The sequence below is a fragment of the Crocodylus siamensis genome, chromosome 15 (genome assembly GCF_052110815.1).
Source record: "Crocodylus siamensis isolate JL-2025a chromosome 15, ASM5211081v1, whole genome shotgun sequence".
NCBI classification, from domain to species: domain Eukaryota; kingdom Metazoa; phylum Chordata; order Crocodylia; family Crocodylidae; genus Crocodylus; species Crocodylus siamensis.
The window spans coordinates 6,337,037-6,354,511 of NC_143409.1; the positions used below are offsets into that span (position 1 = coordinate 6,337,037).

Below are 17,475 nucleotides of genomic sequence, written 5' to 3' on the forward strand. Positions count from 1 at the left end.
AAAGTCAGCCTCAGACTACTGCACCGGGCAGCACAGTTTGGGGAGGAGGTGAGCAGCCTTCAGTGGTGAAAGAACAGGTTAGGGACTACTTAGAAAAAGACGTGTACAAGTCCATGGGGCCGGGTGGGATGCACCCAAGGGTGCTGAGGGAGTTGGCTGATGTGGTCGCAGAGCCGCTGGCCATCATCTTTGAAAACTCTTGGTGATCAAGGGAGGTCCCGGATGATTGGAAAAGGGCAAACATAGTGCTCGTGTTTAAGAAAAGGGAAGAAGGAGGATCCAGGGAACTACAGACCAGTCAGCCTCATCTCGGTCCCTGGAAAAATCATGGAGCTGATCATTAAGGAATCCATTTCTGGGCACTTGGAGGAGAAGAAGGTGATTAGGAGCAGTCGGCAGGGATTCACCGGGGCAAGTCAGGCCTGACCAACCTGATTGTCTTCTCTGATGAGGTGACTGGCTCTGTGGATGTGTCGTACCTGGATTTTAGCAAGGTTTTTGATGCAATGTCTCACACCGTTTTCACAGGCAAGCTAAGGAAGTACGGGCTGGATGAATGGACTGTAAAGTGGGTAGAAAACTGGCTGGAGCATCGGGCTCAGAGAGTAGTCATCAATGGCTCGATGTCTAGTTGGAAGCCAGCGTCAAGTGGAGTGCCCCTGGGGTCAGTTTTCATAGTTTCATAGCTGGTCGGGTCGGAAGGGACCTGAGCAGATCATCAAGTCCGACCCCCCGCCACGGCAGGAAAGAGCGCTGGGGTCAGACAACCCCCGCAAGGTGATTGTCAAGCCTTGTCTTAAAGCCCCCCAGGGTAGGAGCCAGCACCACTTCTCTTGGAAGTTGGTTCCAGATCCTAGCTGCCCTAACTGTGAAGTAGTCCTTACGGATGTCGAATCTAAACCTCCTCTCCAACAACTTGTGGACGTTATTCCTTGTTATGCTGGGGGGCACAAGGGGAAACAAGGTCCCTCCCAAGCCCTTCTGGTCCCCCCTAGTGAGTTTATAGACAGTCACCAGGTCCCCCCTCAGCCTTCTCATTTGGAGGCTGAACAGGTTCAGGTCCCGTCGCCTCTCCTCGTCGGGCCTGCCCTGCTGCCCCCAATCATGCGAGTGGCCGCCTCTGGACCCTCTCCATGCTGTCCACATCCCTCCTGAAGTGCGGGGCCCAGACCTGGACGCAGTCCTCCCGCTGCGGCCTGACCAATGACGCATAGAGGGGGAGGGTCACCTCCCCGGACCGGCTCGAGATGCATCTGCGGATGCATGACAAGGTGCGGTTGGCCTTCCTGACCGCGTCCCCACACTGCCGGCCCATGTTCATCTTGGCATCAATAATGACTCGAAGATCCTTTTCTGCTCCCGTGCTTTCAAGAAGTGCATTTCCCATCTTATAAGTGTGCTGCTGGTTACTACTGCCCAAGAGGTCAAAAATGACCCATCCACCACCGCTCTCTGGGTGCGGCCCTCCGGCCAGTTGGTGACACATCTGACTGTGTGGGTGTTGACACCACAGCCCCCCAGTTTCTTAATGAGAACGGGGTGAGAGACAGTGTCGAAGACCTCCGAAAGTCCAGGAAGACGATGTCCACTGCTACCCCTGCATCCAAGGATTTGGTGACCTGGCTGCAGAAGGCCACCTGGCTGGTCTGACAGGACCTGCCACTGATGAACTCGTGTTGGTTGCCCCTAAACCTGACCTCCCCTGCTGGCCCCTCGTGGACATGGGCCAGGATAATTCTCTCAACAAGCTTGCCCAGGACTGAGGTAAGAGTAACTGGGCTATGGTTCCCCGGGTCCTCCTTCCTCCTCTTTTTGAAGATGGGAACCACGCTGGCCCTCTTCCAGTCCTCTGGCACCACACCAGAGCACCACGAGTGCTCGTACAGCCATGCCAGGGGTCCCACCATGACCGCAGCCAATTCCCTCAGCACTCGGCGGTGGAGATCGTCTAGACCAGCTGATTTGAATACGTCCAGTCCCTCCAGACGTTCCCCGACTAGATCCTCACTGACCCATGGACTGGGTGCGCCTCCCCTGGGGCCTGAGGGGGGCCCAGAGAAGGCATTTTGTTCAATGCCTTCATCAACGACCTGGAAGATGGGCTGGAGCGCACCCTCAGCAAGTCCACAGGTGACACCAAGCTGAGGGGAGCAGTAGATATGCTGGAGGGTAGGGCTAGGATTCAGAGAGACCTAGAGAAATTGGAGGATTGGGCAAAAAGAAATGTTGTGAGGTTCAACAAGGACAAGTGCAAAGTCCTGCACTTAGGATGTAATCCCATGCACCGGTTCAGGCAGGGGGCTGACTGGCTGGGCAGCAGCTCTGCAGAAAAGGACCTGGGGGTGACAGTGGACAATAAGATGGATATGAGCCAGCAGTGTGCTCTTGGTGCCAGGAAGGCTAGTGGCATCCTGGGCTGCATTGGTAGGAGCGTTGCCAGTAGGTTAAGGGAAGTGATTCTTCCTCTCTCTTCAGCACTGGTGAGGCCACATCTGGTGTCCAGTGTCCAGTTTTGGGCCCCCACTACAGAAAGGATGTGGACAAATTGGAGAGAGTCCAGTGAAGGGCAACAAAATTGGTTCGGGGGCTGGGGGACAGGACTTGTGAGGAAAGGCTGAGGGAATTGGGCTGATTTAGTCTAGTCTAGAGAAGAGAAGACTGAGAGGAGATATAATTGCAGCCTTCAACTACCTGTTCACCAGGGCAGCCTTGGTGTAAACCAGGAGTAATGGCCACAAACTCCTGGAAGATCATTTCAGGCTTAACACAGGAAAATCTCCTTCCCAGTCAGGGTGTCCAGACTGTGGAACAAGCTCCCTCCAGAGGTGCAATCACCTACCCTGGAAATCTTCAAGAGGAGACTGGACGGTCACCGCGCTGGGGTCACCTGCCCCCAGATGTCTTTCCTGCCCGGAGCGGGGGCTGGGCCCCATGATCTGTGAGGTCCCTTCCAGCCCCTTACAATGTACCTGCAGGGCGGTTGCAAAGGGGATGGAGCTGGACTGTTCTCCATGGGGGCTGATGGCAGAGCAAGGAGCAATGGGCTCAAGGGAAGTTGAGTTTAGATATTAGGAAGAATTTTCTTCCTAGGAAAGTAGTAAAACACAGGAACAAGTCACTCAGAGAGATGGTAGGATCTCCATCCTTGGAGGTTTTTAAGACCTGGTTAGACACAGCCTTGACTGGGATGATCTAGTCGGGGCTGGTGCTGCTTTGAGCAGGGGGTTGGGCTAGATGTGACCTCCTGAGGGCCCTTCCAGCCCTCGTCTTCTATGATTGTATGAATTGCCTTTCGAAGCAAACTTACTTCCCAGTCACTCATTGCACTCTCCACAACTGTGACACATGAAAGCAAACAAAAGTCCTACAGATCAACTGAGCCTCTCAGCGTCTTTGAGTAAAACAGAAAAAAAAAATAAATCAAGCTGAAGTAAAACTCCCTTGTCCCTGATGAAGAAAGAGTGAACCTCCTGTTCACTTCCCTGACTGCTTGCACAGATGTTCAGGAGAAAAGCCATGTGTTGCAAGCCGGGGAAGAGGCCAGGAAGAATCGTCCAGGAGACGCACGGGCCAGGGACGGATGAGCTGGTTTGAAGGACCACCAGGGCTGAGTGCACCTGGGCAGTCGCTGCAACCTGAACTGCTGCAAAGATTACAGCCGGCAGGTGACTGGATCTGCCCCTTGGATCACAGCAGCCGTCCTCTGGGTTCAAAGCCCAGCTTCGACCCGCTGTTTCTCAAGTCAGAGCTCCAAACACATCTAGCCTCTCTCAGACCTGAGCCTCGAAGCAGGGCCACAGCTCAGTAAAAGGCACCATCCGAAGCCCGCAGAAACATGGATCTGTCTCCTGGCACATAAAAGTGGGGAGCAGTGAGACCACTTACCCCCCGGGGGAGGAGGAAATCCCATGCAGGGGAAGCCACTGGAGTCTGCAGGGAGCAAGGCTGAATCAGGTGAGGCATCTTTAAAATAAGGGCCAGCACCTCCAGTTGGTCTCCTGGACCGGGATGCAGGCGCAGCTGCAAGGGGTATGCGTCAACACGCTCTGTTCAACTCTCCCCTGCTGGGCCTGGCATGCCAGACCGTTCCACCCGAACAGCGAGGCTTTTGGATGGAGCCAATGTCCCGCTGAGATAAAAAATCTCCGCTGGCCAGACAACGAGCCGCTGCAAGCGCTGGCATCCTCGCGGCTGGAGCCTTGGGCGGAGCCCTGTGATGCTGCCTCTCCTTGCAAGGTGCAGGTATGCACCGCTGAAGCCCTTCCCAACACTCGTGACATACCAGAAACGAGAACTCTTGGTTCCAGGATGATGCCTTTTATTAGACCAACTGGGAAATGGCAAGAGCACTGTCCTTTTCTGCAAGCTTTTGGGATCAAAGTCCCTTTGTCAGGCTCTGGGGAAAATATAGATGGTACAAGATGGTAAAAATAGGTAGGAAATAAACTTCGTTTTTGCTGAAGATACTTCTTCCTACAGCCTGCCCCTGGGGCAGGCCTGCTGTAATCCCTCCTTCCAGCGATGGGCCCTGGGGAACGGCCGTTGCAACTAGCTCATTGGCCAGGTCTGGGGAGCCGTATCCCAGTGCAAGTGAGACGCCCGACGAAATGCACAATTTGGCCATTCACTTGCGGGCCTCGATTGTCTGCAAATCCCGCACATGCAGGAGGGCCAGACTCATCTCCACGTGATTGGAGACCACAGGCGAGACATACACGGCCAAAGCCAACTCAAAGGTGCAGAAGCAGCTAGTCAGCACCGCAGCCCTCCTGTCTCCCTGCTCCCAGCCCGCAGGAGGTGATGAATGCCGCTGGGCGAATCCTCCTGCCAGAATAGCAGACAAGCGGCCGACAGGGCTGAAATGGGAGCAGAGGTCTCTAGGGGAATTAGCAGAGAGACCAGGCCCTCTGCCCTACTTGGGGAGCAGGCACTCAGGAGAAACCCCTCGCCCAGCGACATGAAGAAAGCATGAGCACGGAGGTCTGCCGAGACCCTGCAGTGGGGTTGTGGGATGCTGCCACAGACCACGTTGCTTTTATCCCCACTCCTACCCTGGGGCCAGGCCATGCGTAGAGGCTTAAGAGAATAAACCTGCTTCACTGACTGAACTGAAAGAAAGCAGAAACAAGTTGCTGTTTCATACAATCGAAGAAGACGAGGGTTGGAAGGGCCCTCAGGAGGTCACATCCAGTCCAACCCCCCGCTCAAAGCAGGACCAGCCCCAACTACATCATCCCAGCCAAGGCTTTGTCTAGTTGGGTCTTAAAAACCACCAAGGATGGAGATTGCACCACCTCTCTGGGTAACCTGCTCCAGAGTTTTACTACCCTCCTAGTGAGAAAGTTTTTCCTAATAGCCAACCTCAACTTCCCTTGCTGCAGCTTGAGCCCATTGCTCCTGGTCCTGTCATCTGCCCCCACTGAGACCAGCCCCGCTCCGTCCACTTTGCAACCCCCAGCAGGGAGCTGAAGGCTGCTATTCAATCCCACCTCGGTCTTCTCTTCTCCAGACTAAAACTGGAAAATAACTCCTTTATTTTCCAAATTGAAAATAACTCCATTTTCTCACCACAAGAAACATAACGGTGGGCATGGGGGAGTCCGTTTCCAACTGAACATGGCATTTGGCTCGTTTGGGAGCTTTTTATCACAGTGATACGAAGGTTTGGACTTCTCCACACTTTTTTGCAACGAGTGCCGTTCACATGCCCGGCAGGCCTGCCCTTGCCATGCCTCGGATGACTTTTTATCACAATGATACCAAGGTTTGGACTTCACACCTGTTTGCAGCCAGCGCTGGATTTGGCAGGGAGGCTGAGCTCCCCACAAATGCCGTGCCTTGTTGGCAAATCAACTCTGTGTCAGAAAAACTCCCAAACACCTTGCCCAGCTCAGTTCGTAGGTCTGGGGCTTGGTTTTTTCACTCGGGCAGCCGAAGCTCCTGCTTTCAGATCCAGAGGTCCCCAGAGATGACCCGAGGAGGAGCGTGGTCACGTTGGTGGCAGCCACAGCGAGGAAATAGTGGCCGATCAGGAAGACGGAGGTTACAAAGAGGCAAAAGGGAGTGAAGAAAAACTGAGCCGCCCCCGACAATGGAGCAGGCAAGGAGAAAGGAGATAAAATGGGACAGGCCCCTGTGAAGGACAGGGGGGCCGGAGTCCCTCAGTGCCGTGCGGACGCTGACTTGGACAGTGAACAGGGCCTCGCAAGCTCCAGCTGTGATCCTGCGGCCACTACTTAACCTTGGCAAAGAGAGGGGTGCCTCCAGAAAGGGCTTTGATTTCCTTCCTTTCAGCTCCCCAAGGGTTTGGAAGTGGGATGGGGCTGGCACGTTCTTCGCGTTTCAGAGAGATCCCGCGGCATCCTCGTCTTTACTCCACCCGAGAGGAAAGATCTGAACGCGGTGCCCGCGGCGCTGCCTCTCGGTAGAGCACGGCCCCCGGGGGCAGGATGCGTGCGGGGAGCTCTGGGATGTCGAGAAGCAGGACTCCCATATGTGCAAACTCTCGGGCCAAAGCAGCAGGAGAAGCCAAGCAAGCACAGCAGAGACATCTAGTCCCTGCAGTCAGCACCACGCACGGAAACGGCCAGAGAGAAAGGGACACGGGAGACGCGCAGAGCAGAGCAAGGAACTGGCCCAGACTCAAATGCCTCAAGGGGACGATCGGATTCTGTTGCGATGCAGCCTAAAAAACCCAGCTAAAATTAGCAGTGACCTCCCACAGCATATGGATATTAGGGGAAAAAGAAGAAAAAAAACTTAAGCAGAAGAGGCAACATCAGGCAGTCAGAACAAGCGTCCTCACGGCATGTCTATGGCTGTGAAGGATGTGAAGATAGGATACGAGGATTTGTATTGATCTGTTGCCTCCCAGCAATACAGAATAAATAACAGGGCTCAGAGCAGAGCCCGCGAGCACGTTCTTATGGTGGACAATGCAACACCGGCTGCCACTGGGCAAGGGAAGGTCAAAAGGAGAGAGACAATACGGCAGCGACAGCTGCACAGAGCAGAAAATACCCTCGTGTCATTACTACAGCCCAGTCGAGGGAGGGGGTGGAGGGATGGGTGCCCAGGGCCGGGCGGACCGGAGCCCGCTCGTCACAGAGTGAGTCCTCCCAGAGGGTGTTAAAACATTGCAAAAATCACTACCGGTACTGCAACGTCCTCCTGCTTCAGCAAAGAGATCCAGGACTGGATAGTATCCAGACTATCCTAAGCCCTCCAGGCCAGAGCTGACAATGGAGTGGGACAAAATTTAGGGGCAAATAGTAATTTCGCTGACAAACACCATTTCCACAGGACCAAAATTATTAGTGAAGTGAGGCCAATTATTTTGGTTGAGAAAAATTTGGGGGGGAGAGGGAACCACGTGGACACATCAAGGAGGTTCATTTTGCCAAAGCAATTAGACTGGATTGGATTCCTCTCAAATGGATGGGCATTATAGGAGGTGGATTGGCTTTTTGCTTGAAAACAATGGCTTTGTTTCAAAATAACATTTTTCCAAAAGGGAGGGGAGGAGAGGGGTCAAATATTTGGAAACAAAACATTTCACCTTGGCTTGAAATGAAAACTTTTGGGTCAGCCCAAGTCTTTCATTTCTCTGTGCCCCAAAACATATGACATGTAGGTTCCCTGAGTAACCTCAGGGGGAGCTTGCTGCTTAGATTGCATATATTAATATTATATATTCAGCAATATGATATGATATGATATGATATGAACAGAACATATATTAATACTATATATTCAGTGATATGGTATGATATGATGTATGATATGATACGAATGCAGAACACCAGGGCTAGCAAGCATCCACCTTTTTCCAGCATCAGAAACAGCACACACAATAAACCAAAGAATTAATACCAGCACAAAGAGCATCTTCATGGGATAGTCTGCATTAAACAATATCGCCATTCGGCGTGCATCAAGGACGGTTACCTGTATTGCTCCATATCTAACTTGTTTCCCAGCAGAAGGACAGGATAATTGTGCTGAACGCCTTTCGAGTGAAGGGAAATGATATCCAGGTACTGATGGCAACCTTCAAAGCTCTTTTTGTTGTCAATGCTGTAGACGACCAGGAACACGTTGGCCCAGTGGAGATAGCGCTCGCAGTTGAGTGGTGCATCCTACCGCGGTAACAGAGGACAGCATTATCACGGGCTGGTGCCACTATCACGGTCCGTCTGGGGGGCATTCACTCCTTGCGGGCTTTGTTTCAAAACTAAGCTCATTTCAAAAGGTTGTTTGACTTTGGACTTGGCTTAGCATCAAAAGGTTCATTGTACAGCAAATCGGTGACGTTAAGCAGATAGTGCTGCCCTGTACCATAGCAATCGGGAGCTACATAGCATCGGTGTCAGATTTTCACTCCGCCAGGGGTCCTGAAAGAGGAGCTGTTCAGGCAGCCTCTGGTCAGTTTAATCTGCGGGGTTTTTCCTTTGCAACTAAAAGGACTTCTTTTTGTGGCCTGGAAAGGGAGAGCATCTGATGAGAAGCCCTTTGGGTTGGAGATCCCTAAGGGGCCTAATTCAAAGCCCACTGAAGTCAGTGGGAGTCTCTGCGGGAGGTGGGCTTGAGGAAGGGGGAGCCCCCAGAAGAGAGGCGTGATGTGAGCAGAGGAGTTGAACTAAATCTGCTTCCCGCTGTCCCCAGACACAGCTCCACTTCACTTCACTGTGCCATAGGCTGAGCTTGGGATTTAAGTCTAAGGGACCAGATTCTTGAACTACAGACAAGTCTGCGATGACTAGGGCCATCTTGGCCCCGCTCCCTATGTACTGGACACCCCCCTTTTCCTGGCTTGCAAACAGCAGGGAAGGAGTAAGCCCTGATTTATCCCAGGTCTGTAGGACTGTCATACACCTATGCCCGCACAGGTATTAGCAGCTGATCTCAGCCAGATCGAGGGTCACGCTATTAGCAAAACATTCACCATTCGTGTCACACTGCAGGAAACCGAGATGACACGAAGTCCCCAGGCAGGGAATAATCAGGAAGAGTGGACTAGACTGGCATGCAGCCCAGGGGAAGCAGGGGCCGTAAAAGAGGAGCTGCTCCAGGGGATGATTCTGGAGTCAACCCTGATGTAATTGTTTCATAGCTGGGAGGGTCAGAAGGGACCTGAGCAGATCATCAAGTCCGACCCCCAAAACTCCTGGACCCGGGAGCCTGGGCGCACACCCAGGGTTGAATCTGCAACTCCACGGCCCTGGAGGCAGCACGCTCCCCTCTAGGCCGAACAACTAGACCACTGAGATCAGCACGTACCCCAAGGCTCAGTCCACCCAGGGTGGACCAAGCACCACCGATACTGTTGTCTTTTCAGGCTAGTTCTTTTCAAAGGAGCCCAAAAGGGTGCAGTGCTTGGCTCCTAACACATGACAGCGGGCTTAGGGCACTCATTGTGTTGGGCCTCTCTGAAAATCTTGTCAAAGACTTCATAATGGACACGGAGCAAGACATACAAGCCGCTGCCAAGCCACAGGTTCCACTAAGTCTGTAGGCGTTTCATTAATGCTGCTGATTTTACTGGGACAAAGCTTAGGTAGGAGTGATGGGCAGCGGCATAAACCCTAAAACAGGGCGTCTCAAAAAAACCGCACGCACGCTTCTGTCATCAGGAATACAGAGGCGTGGATCGAGGGGACTGATTCTTGCTCCAGCATCACTGCAAAACTTTCTTTCAGTGGTCACTTCCTCTGCACCAGTGGTTTTCAAACCCGGGCACGCAGCGCTCTGCCAAGAGGGACGTGCCCAAATTTTACATGGTGGTACTGCTGCTATTTGGTCCACACATGGTAAGGACTGGCATTGCCAGGTGTTGATGTCGGTAGCACTATTCCAGGAATAACCATGCAGAGATGCATCGGGTGGGGGTGGGGGTGTCGGGGGGGAATACATAAAGCGCCGTGAGTTAAAGCATCACCTCCACCCCGCAACCCAACAGACATTCGCCTGCTGGGTCAGGAGAGGGGATTGAACCTGCCTGCAGCTTCTCTCCCCCAGCCCTGCCCCTCCCCTGCTCCTGTACTGTCTGCAGGAAGGGAGGGAGACAGAGCAGGGGGAGCGCGCTGCCAGCTTGGCCTGAGCCGGAGGGAGAGGGGCTGCAAGTCGAGCCGCAAGGCAGGGGGGGCTCCAATCCACCTGCCCCCCTCCAGCTCAGGCTGGGCAAAGCCCAGCTGGCAGCTCACTCCCTTGCTGCAGAGAGCCCCCATCCCGCCACAAATTCATCCAAGGGAACACAAGTTCCTGAAGGCGCACCAAAGTGGAGCACCTTCATCTGATCCCTCCTTTGATGAGAGCTCGTTTGTCGGGTGACCGGCCACTTTAAAAGCGCTCTGCAGCGGTGCACGTGTGTCACGGCTATAGCGCACTCGCAGGGGGCCAACCCTGCAACGCACGTGCCTCCCACCTGTGCCGCATGTTGATCTCAGCACATCGTTCTGGTAACTAAAAAACCCAAACCTGCCCTGCAAAAAAGCCCAGAACAAATGAACGTGTTTTATTTTGGCATTTGCAGAAAGAAACCCTTCGATTTTTTTTTTCTGCCTGCCAACTCTGCTTTTAGCAACGTCTGCCACACTCTTCTAAATATCAGAAAGCATTAGGAAGAGGAACCTCGCAGGATGCAATGGGATGCTTCATTTGGAGCTTTTCCTTTGGTCTGAAATGAGTTTTATTTCAAGCTTTGCAGTTGTTGAAAATTTTGACAGTTTTTCAATTTGGGGTGACCTAAAACAGAAGCTGTCGGCTTGCTTTGGAAATCCCAGAGACCAGACAGAGCAAGCGCTCCCCCCGCTGCCACCAGACGGGCCCTGGGGGCAGCGGGGTCTCGCCAGATTCTCTGACGGCCCAGACAGCGCCCCCCTCCGAGCGCCTGCGCAGTCCTTCCCATTACCTGGTCAGCTGTGTCCATCACTTTTAACAGCACCGGCTGCTGGTCCACGATTTCTTCTGAGGTGTAGGTGTCCTCTGCAACACACAACGAACACAGCTGAAGGGGACTGCTTCCCTAGCCTATGCTACGTACCCAGCGAAGGGGAAAGTGCCGAACGCTGAGCGTCATCCCAAATATTAGCCAAGGGACCCCCAAGACCTTCTGTTGGAGTGAGAATTACTGACACGGTCACTGTAAAGAGCCCAGGGTTGGATCCTCTGGTGCCAGGGACGCTTCCTGGTGTCTTCCCACAGGTAGGTCCTGCCGGAGGACAAGAAGGTCACCTCCAGGATGCTCCTCCCAGAGCCTGGAGCCAGCCGCAGACCCCTGCCTGCCCCGTGCGGTGTGATCAGGAAACATCCTCTCTCAGCTGGCTCCTTCTGCTAAGCAATCGCCCTTTTAAACCAGAAGCCTAATCCCCTTTCTCGAAAGCGAATACAGCGCATCATTTCCTGCCCTGGAAACGAGGTTTACACTTCAATCATCACCGTTTCAACATCTCTCTTAAATTCAGTTTAACAAACAAGCCTACAGTAGGAGGGGAACCTATAGGTCATGTTTTGCTGTTAAAACCTCATCAGAATAAATCCTGCCACAAATGAGTGAGACAGGCATGGGAAAGAGGTTAACCCATTTCCGAATGAATGTGTTCTCGCTTGGCAAATAAGTGAATTCCTCTATAAATTCATTTGGTGAGGTTCATCTGTTGCTCATTAGGAGAGGAATGACACATAGCTGGCACAGGGGCTGCTGCTAGAGCGGAGGCGCTTTGATCTGACTTCACCTGGGTGAGGAGTTCACGTCTCAATTACCTTGAGAAGTCCAGGTTTGAAAAATTACAGCGAAGGCACGTGGTTTCTGTGCCCCCATCGGCCCAGAGAAGGAGCTGCAGAGCCCAAGGTACAACCACGGCAAATAAGAAAGACAGCAATCAACAGGAGGGAAGAGAACGAAAGCTTTGGTTCAAGGAAGGGAGGGGGCAGTGGGAGGAGGATGCTGTCTTGCTGCCCCCGTCTGCAGCGCTCACCCATTCCCGTGAGCTCCCCTTGCAGGGTGACTCAAGTGTCTTGCTGCAGCCTTGAAGGCATCAATTCAAGCCTCGCTCCGGGTTTATGCCAAAGACTGCCCCGGTCAACCCAGCCGTAGAGTCGAAGACACACTGGACACATCATTGCCCATGGGTGCTACTGGCTAAGGAACCAGTGTGCCTGCACAGGCTAGTCCCATGGGCCGCTAGGCATGACTGGACCTGGCTGATCGTCAGTCCCAGGAATCGGCTCTTGGTAATAACCATCCCAGTGCTTTGCATCTGCACTGTAACGGGCTAAGCACAGCCCCAGAAGCCAGGAATTGCTCAAGTGTAGTCAAGGCTGAGGCCCCAACCCCTTTCCAACCTTGGTCACCTTGCTTTTCTCATCTCCCTCTGGAAAATGAATAACACCCTAACGTGGCTCCTACATATAACATCCTATGTGGCTACTACACTCCCTTCAGCATGTCCCTCTGCAGCATAAGGCAGGGTACATCTGCACCTTTGTAGACTAACTGAGGTATATAGATAAAGCACAAGCTTTCATGAATCCACGTTCGGTTCATCGGAGGCCGCGTGCCACCACCACTCTGAAATGCATGGAGAAAAATGCAAGTCCTCTTGCTCCTAACGCACAAGCCCCTACCCAGGAACCTCCTTTAGCTACCAGCAATACAGACACTATGACACACTGTTGAGCAATGCTGATCCAATCCAGCACAGGGCATGCTGAGTGGCCAGCCCCTTGCGAGATCGATTTGCTGTCCTCACAGAGGAATGGGAAAGCTAGTGAGCCTGATTCACTGTTGCTTTACAACATTTGAACCCTGGCAAAACACCAGGGCCTTCCCTTCCACGGCGTTAAGCAGGAGTAACAATGGACAAACCTAGCAATGAGTGCAGAGCAGTCTCTCCCAAACCTTCAGCCGAGAGGGATAAAGCAGTGTGTATTTTAGTGCAGACCTATTGCCCAAATGCATCTGGGCATCTTCTGATAGGGGATAAGACAAGCCAGTTCTAGCACTGGTATGTTCAAAAGTGGCCTGATCTACAAAAGCAAGTAAACGATGCTATAGCAGGAGCAAGCAGCAGCACTGTGCTGTTTTCCATTGTGCTGCAGAGGCTGCCTTTTTTCTTGAGCAATGGGAGGAAAGGGGAAAAAAATACTTGCTAAGCAATGATTAGGACATGATATCAATAGTCTGCCACTCCCCCCCAAACTTTTTAGATTCGTATTTTTGAGAAGCTTTAAAACACGGGAAGGTTTCAACCTCGTCTCCATGCGCTACTAACTCATTTCTCCACAAGACCTGAAGGAAAGATTTTTTTTTTCCAGAGGCTGATTGCTGAGTTATTGGCTCTTTAGTCAGTCCTTGGAAACCATCCATATCTTGCTAATGTCCACAATCAATCATGTACAATTCTTCACTGTGTGCTGGATTTGGGCCTATAAAAATCGTTGCTAATTACCCAAACAGAGACTCAGTGGAAAAAATGCCCAGGACATTCAAGTGCAGTCAGTGCAAAATACAGCTATCTCCAGACTTCTGCATCTGTTGCTCTTTTTTTTTTTTCCTGCGGGGATAAAGTTTGCCTGCCAAGGTGAACACCGTTCCAGAATGCTAGTTTGCAATTGTGCCTGGCGTTTTGAACACGCTCGGCGCTTAATTGCACTCACAGCCTGATCCCAAAGCCTCACAAGCCAATGAGGATCTTCCCACCGACTTCAACAGGCCCTGGAAAAGAAAGGAAATGAAAAGATTGGGAGACTTTGTTTCTTTAAGTGATTAAACGCTGCCGCTGGCCTCTGGTTTTCCACTGGCTTTCATGGACCTTGGAGTAGGGCTGAGTTCACAACGTGTAAGGCTTCCAAGTGCCAGAGCCAAACTCAGGCCTAGTGCAAGCGGGTACAACTCCTCCCGTGACGAGGAGGGGAAGGAGCGCCCTGTGCTTTGCCCACATTCATGAGCAAGGGACCCGGGCAATTGGCTCTGGCCCCAAATTTCTTCTCCTGGCTTTGTGGTAATGGTAGAGAAAGTCCCTTCCCAGCTGTCATGACCGCGGGGTTGTTCTAGGCTGGCTCTTTGCGGCTGGGGTAGCTCATTAAAATCAACGTCTGTCTTTGGATTTACACTAGGAGCAAAACAATGAGCCCGGAGGGCTTGTTCCAAAGCCAAGATTGGCCTCAGAGACCCTCCAACATAGCTACAGCAGATCAGGAAACATTTGGAAGCATTTTGTTCAGTACTGAATTCTTTATGACAGTTGTGTTTCTTTAGGGCCATGTTCCTGGTTCAACCCAAAATGGTGCTAGGCCAGAGGGCCATCCTGCACTGACCAACAGATTTGGGAGGTAGCATGCTCCATCAGTTGTAACGGAGATGTCTGAGCCCCACTGGGGGGAGCGCCACGCGTCACAGCACATCTTTCTGTGGACAATTTCTAGCTGCAGAAGTTGATCAGATTCTTCTCCGCCCCCTTATATCAGTCTCTAACGTTCATCTCCTCCTGGCTGTGGGGGAGTGGGGAGGATCAAACGAGGTTTTGAATAATTCCAAGCTCATGATTCAATCCGCTCTGCAACAACAACCCAACGTGCGTGCATGGGATGGGGAATGACGAGCCTGTTAAGGGAACAGAATATACTTGCCCGATTCCAAGAGATTTTTCATGTGCAGCAGAGATAAAAGGAAAAATGAAACACGGGACATAAATGCTCATGTTTCAAGGCACCAGCCAGCCTCTAATGAACGGGGGTCAGGAGGAAACATCCCCCAGGGGAAAGGTTCTCTCATCACCACCTGGCATCTGGAACGGGCTCCCAAGGGAGGTGGTGCTCTCCCCTACCTTGGGGGTCTTCAAGAGGAGGTTGGATAGACATCTGGCTGGGGTATTATGATGCCAGCACTCGTTCCTGCCCAGGGGAGGGGGTCAGACTTGATGATCTGTTTAGGTCCCTTCTGACCCTAGAAACTATGAAACTGCCTATTGCAGGGGTCATGCATCTTCCCTTGAAGCAAACGGTGTTGGCTACTCCCAGAGGCAGGATAGGGGCTAGATGGGCCACTGGTTTAACTGAGCCAGGAACTTTCTTTGCTATTGCCTTCAGGAGCGTCTCGTCAGCCCCTTACTCCTGCAGATCGCTGCACCGCTCAACGATAAACCTTTCCATGGTACCAGGCAGGTGCAGAAACTTAAGCTGGTCCTCAGACCCGATTCATGGGTGGATGGGGACAGATCAGGAAAAAACAAAAACAGAAGTCCGTTTGCCTCCGTTCTCCCCGCAGAGGATTGTTCCAGCGTGTAGGAGCGGGCACTCCTGGCATGTTCCTACGGCCTTTTTTCCTTTATTCTTACCAGGGTGTCAGGGTGGGATGGAGGGACTTGAGCAGTCCACAGTCCTGGTGCTGACTGTGGGCAGGGGGGGATTATACCCCTTTATAAAGGAGCACATGCATCTGGATGCAAGAAAAACAGGAAAGAAAATCCTACAGTCTTTGCTCTGGCAAAGCTCCCACCGCTGATGTCAGTGAGAAACATCTCTGTGCAAGGACTAAGTACAGAGCGCAGGACGAATCGCTCTTGTGACTGCCGTCCCCCAGCCCCCTGGAGGTATGCAGCAAATCTAGACTCACTTTATTTTCACCCTCTCAACTTCCTCCCTCCCCACAGCCCCATCTTCCCAGCCACCAACACAGAGCACAAGCATCCCATGCTCCTGCACACTCATATTTCAGTTCTGTCATTTTTAAATAAAAGCAACTTTGACCCCGCGGAAGAGGGTTTCCTTTTATTTCTCCCCCTCTGGTGTCTGTCAGGGCTGGTTTTGTTTTCATTCTCATCAGCCCCCTGGGACAAGAGCTACGATTGCCCTTCTCTCATCCTTCTTGGTCCATCCATGTTCCCGTGATGTATTTTCTCACGTTGGAGCACAGTTATGTGACTCATAAAACAAGACACCAGATGGACTGTGCGGAGGGAACCGGTAGTAAAGGAACTACACGGTGTGAAATGACAAGCCGAGCCAAGCTGAGAACAGGAAGCCATTTCCTTTTTCTTATCCAAAAAAGGATCAGATCCTTCTTAACCAAAAAAGGATCCTCGGGGCAAGATCCTATTCCACCGACCAGGTGTCTAAGTCGACTTGGGCACCTATATGTGATCCTATTCCACCCAGTTCAGGTACCTGAAAATCCATGAGTGCATCCACCTCTGTAAGACACCATCCTCTTACCCTTCAGGCTGGCACAAAAAAAGCAGCGAGGAGGAGGACGATCCACCCACCGTCCATATTAACATTTTCTCAGGGACTTGAGCAGAGTGGAACAGGATCACACTTAGGCTTAGCTACAGAATCGGCAGAATAAAATATCGCCCTTTGTGCTCATCTGAGGAGACCCTGGCATCCTGTGTATAGTTTGCCTTGGTAAATGCTTCGTGGCAATAGGGGCTCAATCGTATTCAATGGGAAGCGCAAATTAATATGAACTGCACGGCAAGGTCTTACACTGCTGCAGCCCCCTTTTCTCTTCTAAGATCCCCATGGGAATAGACGGTTCCCACCTCTCACTTGCGTGCTGTGAATCTCGCATGTGGCTCTCTCGTGGGACTCCAAGCTCCACTGATTTGACGTGACTTGAGACCGCTCAGATCAAGCGGGCGTTTTGCCATCGACTTCAGCGGGAAGACGGCCTGGCTTTGGAGCCGCTAGTCTATGGGAGCTGAGGGCCCATTGCATGGAAGAACTGCACGGGCACCTGGGCACCAAGCGGGGCTTTCTGCTTGGAGGAAGACCAGGCAAGGCGTAGCACCCCCACAACTGCTCCCCACAAGGATCGAGCTCATCATGAGATGCCTAATGAGAATAACCCCTGCTACCTGCTACTGCCTCACAACCAAGGGGCTAGATCAGGCAATTATTTGGGCTGGAGGGCCACGGAGGGAGGCGGGCCAGGTCAGCACTCCCCACCCCCGGCCCGCGAAAACTCATCCGAACTCCCTAAGCTCTGCCCCCCGCTCGGCCGGGGGGCTGGGATGGGGCCGTGGGTGGGCAGGGAGCAGCCTTAGGAGTAGGACGGGTGTCAGGGGAGTAGGCCGGGTGCCCTGCCTGCAGAACTGGCACCTGTCACAGGGACGTGCGGGCAGCAGGTTGTGGCTGTGCCCTGGCCCCATATTGTCACTGCCCCGCAATCCCGACCCCAAGCCCAATCCTGGCCGTGCCCGCCTGCAGCCCCATCCCATCTCCCTGGCCTCGCTGTGCGGGTCCTGGGCTGGTCTGCATGGAGACACCACCCACCCACTCTGCCCAGCACCCCCAGCAGTGGGTGCAGGCAGAGGGGCTGGGGTGCCTGGGCAGCAGGGCCGGATCCAGCAGCGGTAGCAGAGATTGGCAGCTGGAAGGAGCCACCATCGCCAGGGCTGCCAGGAAGCAGGTCCAGCTGCCATGCCACTCCAGCCCTGTCACATGCCCGGGGGCGGCAGGACCAGCCACACATGC

General features: G+C 52.8%; 1 protein-coding gene across 1 annotated transcript in view; it reads right to left on the minus strand.

The window, feature by feature from the left end:
• RASL12 (RAS like family 12) overlaps nucleotides 1-17,475 on the minus strand; it is a 28,215-nt gene that overhangs the window by 3,469 nt on the left and 7,271 nt on the right. The window contains exons 5-6 of the mRNA XM_090029118.1: nucleotides 10,910-10,983; nucleotides 7,948-8,138 (exon numbers count right to left, since the gene is read on the minus strand). Coding sequence (XP_089885244.1) covers nucleotides 7,948-8,138; nucleotides 10,910-10,983 — 265 coding nt within the window. The remainder of the gene's footprint in view (nucleotides 1-7,947; nucleotides 8,139-10,909; nucleotides 10,984-17,475) is intronic.